Here is a 10404-nt window from a genome sequence, read left to right on the forward strand (position 1 = left end):
AAAGAAATGGATGGACTCAAAGAATGCGTTCTGGCCTGGAACAGAGTTCAGCAGTGCTCTAGGTCTGATGTTAAACTCTCGATCCCTTCTTCTTTGATCTACACTGAATCTTTCTTGGTGGATGGAATAATGAGAAGGAGTTACGAAGCAAGTGTGTTCCCTGTGTAGGCTCCTGTAGAGGGAGATAAGGGAGCTCCTGAGAAAAGGGCTTCGTTCCATGTACTACTCCTCAGGCCTCTCTGTGTGAAAGCGAAAGGACCATAGTTTGGGGCACATTGTTTTGAGCCCTGGTGGTTAATGTACAACAGGACACAGCATGTAACTGCAGAGACAGGATTTGAGCCGAGATGTTCTGTGGTACAAGTCTGAGCGCTTAGACACCAGTGTCCTGCCTCTCCAAAGGACTTTTCCCATAAATGTTACTTTGCAAATAGAATTAGATTTTGTAAACTCACTTTCATTGACAGGAAGAGTCGTACCAGCCCAGGGAGAGGAGATGGATTTGTGGAAGCTCCTCACTGTGACAGTCCTCCTGGCTATAGGGGTCAGGAACATTTTTGCCCCTGATTCTTGATGGAAAAGAAAAAACAGTACTGCCTTAGGTCACTCACTCCAGTGAGCGGTGTGGGTGGGAGGTAGAGGGCTCTGTTATTGATAGTGGCTCAGGAGCATTAATGTTAAGGGTTGGTTTCCTCTGTCTTTACTTCCTTTATATAAAATATATTGCCCACATCATTCTTCCTAAGTGGGCACCTAGACTTAAGCATAAGAGGATGAAGAAAGAGCCTGGTAATCCTTCTCCACTTAACTCCTGTTCGGCTTTCAGTAAAGTCCACACCTGCCCTCTCCCAATGCTTATACGCATTGACTGCTTCTTTGTTTTATCTCAAGAATAGGCTTGCTTGTGTCTTCTCCATTGAGCAGGGCGTTCATCTCTTGCCCAAAGCTTAGCACAGTCCCTGCCATGTGGACACTGGGAGGCTGATTGGTGGATAAATAAATGCAAATCAGCAGACATTGTCCTCCAAAGCCTAGGCCAGTGTCCACCTAACTTTATATTCCAGATAGGTGGAAGCATTTTCTAAGTATTAATTCAGGTCTTATGTTCTATGAACATGGAATACCTGTGCCGTCAGTGCCTAGTGCTCCTAACTGGTGTGTTTTACTAGTTTGTGAGGGCTTTTGGCTAGCTTGGGTTGCCACATGGAACAGCAGAAGCAGCTTTCCTGGGTCTGCATCTGTTGTGCCTCTGATTTCCCAGCTGCCCTTGGGAGACAGTGGCCTGCACCACCTGTCTGCTTAGAGTCTGGATGTGAATCCAGGTAGCCTGGCCCCAAGTCTGCACTGTTACTTCCCCATCACCCCGTGGAAGCATCCCAGAATGACAGTCACCCACTCTGCTATGTGCATCCATGTGTTCATGTCATTTAATCCCCCATTTGCTCCATTTGGGGAGACGCGGGCTCAAGGAGGCTGAGAAGTGTTCCCCATCCAGCAGCTGCAGTGCTGAAGCTCTAGCCCATGTCTGCTCAACTTGAGAAGCTCTGGTCTTCTCCAGGATTGGCATGGTATCAAAGAGCAGGAAGGCAGGAGAGAGTAGGTGTAGACACACTAGCAAGCGGTGTTCTGAGGGCTCCTCTAAAGAGAGTTCTTGCTGCTGACTCATTCTGAAAAAAAAAAAAAAAGCAGAATCACAGTGTGTCTGAGCAGAGGCCATAACCTGGAGAAAGACTCAGTGGTACAAGCCCTGGGGGAAACTGGCTTCTTGCAGGGGCCCAGCGGAGGGCACGCTGGTGGCCCTTTCTCCCCTGCGTCCTGACCCCTTCCTGGGAAGCAGTGGGAACGAGCCTGAAGCCAACGGTCTTGTTAGGCTGGAACTCACAGAAACTCCGTTCAGAGCCCTCTGCATGTGCATGTTCAGATTCAAGTGTTTTCCTTTTAATCTAGACTATTTGATAAGAAATACCATCCTGGCAGTCAGATTGGTATATATCTAAGTCTAACACTCAGCTTATGCATATTACCTGCTTACACTGGTCCTCAGTATCCCAGTAAAACAAGAGGCAGGAGGACAGGTCTTTTCTTTATAATGTATTGAAAAGAGTTATTTCTGAGAAACCCAGGGCTGTGCATTGCATAGGATATTTCTGTATCCAAGTGTGATGAGAGTCCGTTTTCTGTCTCCCTGGCTACTACCAAGAATACTAGCAGCCAAGTACTCTGGGAGTGGGGCCTGCATACGTATTTGGGCTTTTTCAACCTCTCATTTTAGGATGTAACTGAACCAGGACCTAAGTGGTGTGTGGTTTGCTCCAGGCAGGGAACATAAACAGAGCCAAGCCCAGCAGTATAGGTCACAGAGTGGACGCCTTGACCTTGCTGTTTGCCCAGCTGCAGGGCGACACCCTCCCCGCTCCTCAGCTGCCCAGCTGCTCCTCAGCTATTTTATTTTTCTTTCAAACTGGAGTTGCCAACCAAACTTCTCCCATAGGTTCAATAATTACTAAAAACAGATAACTTTCCAGTGACACATAGCTCAGGACACGCTGCCACTGCTTTGTAGTTTAGCCCTTAGTTAGTTCTGGCTCTGCTTTGCATTTCTAAGAAAGAACGTTAACGGGTTTTATGAAAATAAGTAAAGGCTCTTCCCTTGTCCCATGCTTAACCTTTCAAAATAAGTATCTTCAAAATGTGTCATTGAACTATAGCAGAGGATATTTTCTTTTTTGTTGTTTTAAAGTGAAAAAAATAGAAATAAAACAATTTCAAAACAAGCTAATAGCAGAGCAACGGTAATTAATACCATGTATTGCTAGCATCGTAGTAGTTATTGATAGTACAAGATATAGACATGAAATGTTGTCTAAACACTCTTAGCACAAAACTTTTCAACGAACTAAAAGTAATTGCTTGTATAATTATCTTAACTGTCATATTCCTTTCCTTCTTTCCCCTTTTCCCCTATCAATTTTTTTTCTTTTGAACAATTTCTTTACAATTCACAACATCTCCTGTACATTTTGCTTTTATTTATTCTTTCAGCCTCTCACACTAAAGAAAGAATGTGATGTTCACACATGTGATTCTGAATTCTGAATTATGTGATTCACATATGAGTACGGTCTTGAGCTGCATCCGTGTGCCCATAAAAGTCTCAAATTTATCCTGCTTTATGGCGGAGTAGTGCTCCATTATATAAAAAGACGACGCTCTTTTTATTCATTCCTCAGCTGATGAGTATTTGGGTTATTTCCAAGATCTAGCGATGATACATTGTGCTGCTATCAACATGGGAGTGTATATATCGCTGTGGTATGATGTTTTTAATTCTTCTAAAAAGATACCCGCAAGGGGAATCGCTGGTACCTCTGATCGAATAGTACCTCTAATTCTCGTTTTTTAAGGAATCTGCACACTGATTTTCACAGTGGTTGCACCAGTCTGCACTCTCAATGACAGTGGAGAAGGGTTCCTTTCGCCCACAACCCCTCCAGCATTTGTTATTGGTTGATTTCTTGATGACAGCCATTTTTTCTTGTTTGAGATAAAATCTCATCATTGTTTGAATTTGCATCTCTCAAATGACCAGTGATGTTGTTATATAATAAATATATGATATTTTTCATTTATTTATTTGCCATTTGGGTTTCTTCATCTTAGAAGTGTGTATTCATCTCAAATGTCCATTTTGTGGATTGGGTCTTTGAAGTTGAGGGGCCTGATTTAAGAAAAGATGTATTCTGCCTTATTTTTTTCGATCTGATTTAACATGATAAATATATTAATTCCAGTAATGCTTCCAAACTATTTTAAAATTTACCTTTGAAATAAAAAAAAAATTATTACATTAAACATGGCCTGCCATTAGCGCCTACCTGGAAAGCACAAGGTCCCGAGTTCAATCTCTCATACTGGGGGGAAAAAAATTCATGGCCATAATCTCAACTTCTTACAACTATACCTTATTTCAAAAATCAAATCTGAACAACTTCTGGGTATTGGCAGTAAAAATCTTTCTTCTAGGGTTGGTCAAATAGCTCAGCAAAGGGCCAGCCAAATAACTCAGCGAATTAAAGCGCCTATTTTTTGGCAGACTCGGGCCAGGGGTTCGACCCGCACCTGCAGTGCTGGCCCTGCCTCTAGGGACACCCAGAGCCTGGGCGTGGTAGCGCCCGCCTGTAATCCCAGCACTTGGGAGGCTGTAAACAGGAGGATCACTTCAAGTCGGATCTACGTATTGGAACCCTGTAGACCCTGTCCTAAGTACAAAAAAACCAAAACAAAACAAAAAAGCTCAGTGGATTAAAGCACCTGCAAGCAGGTGCAGGGGCCAGAGGTTCGATCCCTGGGCTTGCTGTGTTGCCCCCCCCCACCCCCCGGGGGGGGGTCGCTGAGTGGGTAATTGAGACTGGGCATGGTACCTGTAATGCCAGCTCTTGGGAGGCTGTATACAGGAGAATCACTATGAGTCCAATCTAGTAGTGAGACCCTGAATACCCTGTAGACCTTTCCCTAAAATACAAACAAAAAACCATTTCCAAGAAAAGAAAGAAGATACAATATACATGACAGCCTCCACACTGCTAAATTATAAATCAAAACAATGGAATAACCGTAACATGTTCAACAATATGGAGTTGGTTAAGTAAATATGTCAAGTCGTATTGAGAAATACTATAATGCTCTTCAAGTTTATGTTTTATGGGACTATTTAATGATAGAAGAAAATGTAATATGTTAAGTAAAAAGGGTTATTAAAATTATGCATGTAAGATGGTACCAGTTTTTTTAAAGGGAGAAATGATATATGGCATTTTATAAAATGAAGTCTGTGTGTGTGTGTGTGTGTGTGTGTGTGTGTGTGTGTGTGTGTTGTACTTTGATCAGAAAAAGACTGGAAGTAGTGTTGTTTACTTAACAGTGGTGTTTACTTATTTTTATTTTCTTCATTTCCTTTTTGTATCATCTGTTTTCTTCTTGGACATAAAGTATTATTTTGTGGCCAGAAAAACAATTTTAAAAACAAAACTAAAACTATGTATAAACCCCAATGTTTACATTTGGTATTTTGACAAGTAGCTTTTGTGCAATAAATTTCCTTTAGTAAGAACTCTTCTTTTGGAATTTTGGTTGGCTTAGCACTTGTCCATGAGTAAATGGTTTAGATTGCAAATTATTAATGCAGAGGAGATTCTAGAGAAACACTTTTAAGCTTAAGAGAACATTTTAAGTATAATGAAAAGTATGCATAGAATTCAGTAACTCGTTTTTTCATTCCTGGCAGGTAAATTTGCATATTTGTTTGGTTTATATTAAAGCAGTAGGCCATAATTTATCTGTTATACCAACAATCTGACTTTCCTTTGCCAGTTGGAAGGTGATATTTTAACACACATGTCATATGATGGTTTATTTCCTTTCACTGTGTAAGTTACAGGCCGACACCTTTTAATAGTTTGGATCACTTTTTTGCAGGTGATGAAAACCTATCACATGTACCATGCAGAGAGCATCAGTGCAGAGAGCAAGCTGAAAGAGGCTGAGAAGCAAGAGGAGAAGCAAATTGGGAGATCTGGGGATCCAGTCTTCCATATTAGACTGGAAGAGAGACATCAGCGGCGGAGCTCTGTAAAGAAAATTGAAAAAATGAAAGAAAAGGTATGTAAAAATATATCGCAGAACGCTTCTCTGCTCATCTGAGAAGACAGTGCAGTACTGAGAACATATTCACCGGCTGATAGACATACATTTGTAATTTACTATTGAAAGATATGCTCTTCCTCCTATGGGAATGAAAAATGCTTAAGACACAAAAATCATGTAGTAACAGCTGGCCATCAGTTAGTGGTGAATGCCAAGTATTCGGTGCAAAAGTGGAGAACTTGAATATTAATGAAGAGATTTCATTGTAAATGGGCCTGCAGCCCAACTACATTGTTGTTACTCTCCATAGCTGGGTAATTTGAGTTTGTTATTTAAATCAAATGGACTTTTTGCAGAGCACTTCAAGGGTCATATGTATATGTGGAACACATTGCATAGATTAATAAAAATTCATGTATATTTCTCTGTCTTATTCTTTAAATGATTTCCCTCTTTGCCAATGCCTGGATCTTCTTCATTTCCAGAGACAAGCTAAGTACTCAGAAAATAAGCTAAAATCCATTAAGGCACGGAATGAGTATCTCCTAACACTTGAAGCAACCAATGCCTCGGTTTTCAAGTATTATATTCATGATCTTTCAGATTTAATTGATGTAAGTACTTGAGGTTTTTTGTATTTTCTATATAACGATGGAATTAGCAATCACTATAGTTCACTAATTGGAAATTACCATCATTTACTAAAATAATGCTGCCAATTTAACTGGGGTACTTAAGCCAAACACCCAATCCATAGTCTGTGGCCTGCTTGCTGTTCTGCACAGCTAGTTTTTCAGTGTCACAAGATCATGAACTCTTAATAATTGGTTGTTAGGGCTTGTAGCAATATTCTTCATGAGTCGGGCATGGACTGTAGAGATGGCGATGCAGGGCTCAGTAGCAAAGGGCATGTGTCGGTGCTGCCTGCGCCCCCCACCCACCTCCCCAGCACGTATCAGACGCCACATGCGCTGTGTTAGTTTGCAAGCCAAACAGTAGATGCCCATGATAGTATTTTAACCTACCTATACATATGTGCACCTGTGAAGATGGATGTATATTGTTATTAGGCAGACATGTAAGTTTTCTTATTTAATTATTAATCTTTGGCTTGTGTTATTTTGTAAAATAGCTTAAGTTAAAATTAGTACAAAAATATGTCAAGCCATGTATTGCTCATGATGTTGGAATAATTACATACAACATCACTAGTACTAGCAACGTTATAGTAAAAGAGGTTTTGTTACTTATGTAACTTTACGAAATTATATATTTTTATATGTGGGCCAAGATAATTCCACCTCACTTGGTGCATCCTAAGCAAGCCGAAAGGTTGGCACTCGCTATGAACTACAAGATGCCTGTGAAAACACGTGTCCCTTGAGATCAGCGAAAAGCAAATTGTGGGGTTCTGGGAAGATGTAGATGCCTAATAACCTCATCTGGAACGGTGACCTGATCATTTTCAGATTAGAGAGTGGCACAGCCCTGAGTCCATTGATTGAAAGTGTGTTTATTGGGCCTTACTTTTGGGCAATGCCGAGCTTCTATGAAGACATATTGAATCCTTACCCTAGACTTATCTGCTCTATATTTATATTCTGCTTTGTATTACTGGATCCAACAGTTTTATGATATGGTAAAATTATATTTTATGACTCAGAGCAGCTGTAATTAAACATACATTAGGTTAAAGCCAATTTATTTTTATGGTAAGTCTAAGCCTCAAGTATTGAGCTGTTTAAATTTGAGCTAGTTGGAGATTTTTATGAAAGAATTGAGAGAGGGAATTATTTTAGCTCCTGAAACTCTTGGAAGCTAAAATAATTGTGTTTTTTCTTTTTGTTTTAGTCTCAAAACAAGTATAGTTCATAGAACAGTTTCTTTGTACAGACCATGTAGTAATAAGTAAAACCAGGGAAAACTTTTCTGTTTTTGTTTGTTATAAATATTTCAGCCAATTCACTATCACTAGATTGTTGTAAATGCAGAAACTTTTGATGCTGTTTTTAATAATCATTTTTTTTCTAGCACTGTGGTGAAGTACAAGTTTTTCTGTAAGACAACTAGTAGAGTTCCTGAATAAAATAAAAAGATTTGTGTGTGTGTGTGTCTTCTTTTTTTTTTAATGTGGGACCAGGGATCGAACTCAGGACCCTGCACTTGCTAGGCAAGTGCTTATTCTACTGAGCTATCTCCATGGACCCCACAAAAAAAGTTTTATTTTTTTAAATGTATCAGTTATTTCATTAGGTTCTTAGTAAGAAATTTAGAACACTAATTTATGAGGATAAAACCCATTTGCTGAAACTGGGCATGGTGGCACATGCCTATAATCCCAGCTCTTGGGAAGCTGTAAACAAGCGAATCACTATGAGTCTGATCCATTCTGATCCAGTCTGCCCCTGAACAGCCTGTAGACCCTTCCCTAAAATACAGAAAGAAAAAGAAAAAGAAAAAGAAAAAAATCCATGTGTCAGAGCAAAAACAGATTGCAGGTAGCCCCAGAGGGGAGGAATAGCTTTGATTTTTGCTAAAATCTGTGAGTCCACTGCTTTCTGATCCACCTTGCACTGCTCTGAAATCTGGTATCTCTCTTTCTTGGTGTCAAAGATCTCGCCCTCCTGGTGTCTGGGTTTCCAAAGCTTCTTCTTCTTAAAGTAAACATCAATGAGGTGTTTGGGGATTTTCATTTTGCTGATATCAATTTTTTTTTTTATTTTATTGAGAAACAGCAATGAGACAGTTTTTTTTTTTTGAGACAGTTTCAAAATCAGTTAATAGGACAGTTTCAATAATTACTACATTGTATGTTGTTATCTTAGTGGTTATTCATAGTACAAGATGTAGACATGATATCCTGTCCAAATACTATTAGTACAAATCTTTCTTCTCATTGAATTAAGAGAAAGTAACTGTATATGTATCCTAACTATTTTGTATATACAGATACAAAATGGTCATTCATTTGTATCCCCTTTTTTTGTTTAATTTTGTTAGAGATGGGTACCCCATTGCCATTTAAATATTGTAGGTACGTGAATTGTGAATTCAGCAAAATAATCCAATATAGTCCAGTAGTCCAGGGCCCGGGAGATGGCTCAGTAGAATAAGCACTTCCTGGCAAGCGCAAGGGTCTGAGTTCAATCCCCAGGTATGGAAAAAAAAAAAAAAGTCCAGTAGTCCATAATAGTAGTGGGCTATCCATAGGACTGGCAATGTCAGAAGTTGTTGACTTGAGCCTTTCACAGCTCAGCATATTAATATGGCTTTACTTTTTATACCTCCATTTTACACGTTTCTGCGGGATAGTTAAGACCAAGATAAAGCAAGACCTATATAATAAGAAATGTAACTTTTGTATCTTATAAAGTCAATCAAGTCCCCTCAGGATTTATACTGAGCCCTGCACTACAGTTTGCACATACTTTGTCAATATCAGTCATGTGGATGAGTCACAGCCATTGCTTGACCAATTTGCTCTCTGTGAAAGCCTGAGAGAATATTTTCTCTCCATGTGACTCTCCTTAGGCACACTCTATGTCATTGATTACTTTCCTCTTTGGCCCCATAATCTTCTTGATCAGAAAATTTGGGACAGTACTGATGTTACAGTATAGGTTCTCCTATGTTCTGAGTCTTCACTGACCGTGAAAGGCTAGGTCCAAAATGTTGGCTGTCCTTGAGCCTTCCTTTTTCTCTAATTTTTGGTCTGCAAACTTAGGTTGTTAACCCTCCAGAAGAGAAATTTATTATTACCCTACAGCATATGTAGTGGGTTTAAACTCACTATCTGTCTGAATATCAAACATCTTAGGCATAACATGGAACAAGTATTTGTAGAGGTAGCAATGACAAATTTCTAGTGTGTTCTTTGGAGAGGAACATGATTAAGGCTCAGAGGTCCCATTACAAGTAGCAAGCCACTCGCCAGCTGCTACAAGAAGACCACTCTCTTGCCTGTGTGACACTTGGTGAGGATGATCAAAATGGTGCTGGGAGTGATGCTAGTTTGAAGTGTCTGCACGTGCTGACTGAAAGGTTTCTTGCCGTGGCTCAAGAGTTTTCGGGACACATCTTCAGTAGGGTAGTATCGAGGCATTTTTTGAATCTTTAACAACCCGGGCTACCTCCATTCTTTTCCCCACCAACTGGTTTTGTGATTGTAGCAAGAACTTTCTCCTTTTTCTTCTCATCTTTTGACTTAGCAGCTGTGTACTTTCTCTTGTGCAAAGCCTTTCTGGAATACATAGCAGATCAGGAGTATCTACCAATTCCTCTAAGGACAGGATTTCGGCTGCAGTGAAGCTGCCCCTTCTTGGACTTTTTTGCCTTCACCTTACCAATACCACTGGCATCAGCCTTCTAGGCTTCGATTTCTTCTCTTTATAGTGTCTGGCTTCTCAGTTTTTTTGCCCACCATCTTGTAATATGGGAAAGAGCAAAATAAAAAGTTTTATGGCCAATGTTTTTAAACTTAAATCCTTAAGGCTCTACAAACCATATGGGATATAAAAAGAATTAGTTCTATGTAAGTTCACCATGTACTTGTTTTGATTTAAAACTTATTTAAATAGTGCGTGGAGTAGCTGGCTAATCCAGTTTTTGCACAAGGATAACTATATGGTCAGAAGTATTTCCTTAATACCTACAAGGTATGAAACACTATTTTTTTTAATTAGGACGAGTTTGGAATACATAATGAATACATACACAGTGGGAAGTTGGTACATATACTTACACATCTTAGTCTTTTTTACT

General features: G+C 39.7%; 1 protein-coding gene across 3 annotated transcripts in view; it reads left to right on the top strand.

The window, feature by feature from the left end:
- The window catches only part of Srgap1 (SLIT-ROBO Rho GTPase activating protein 1), a 346632-nt gene that overhangs the window by 222026 nt on the left and 114202 nt on the right, over positions 1 to 10404 (top strand). For all 3 annotated transcript variants that reach the window (XM_004632122.3, XM_004632123.3, XM_023716312.1), the window contains exons 5-6: positions 5476 to 5658; positions 6129 to 6257. In XM_004632122.3, the coding sequence (XP_004632179.1) occupies positions 5476 to 5658; positions 6129 to 6257 (312 nt within the window). The remainder of the gene's footprint in view (positions 1 to 5475; positions 5659 to 6128; positions 6258 to 10404) is intronic.

The sequence above is a fragment of the Octodon degus genome, unplaced genomic scaffold (genome assembly GCF_000260255.1).
Source record: "Octodon degus isolate 3935 unplaced genomic scaffold, OctDeg1.0 scaffold00047, whole genome shotgun sequence".
In the NCBI taxonomy this organism is placed as follows: Eukaryota; Metazoa; Chordata; class Mammalia; order Rodentia; family Octodontidae; genus Octodon; species Octodon degus.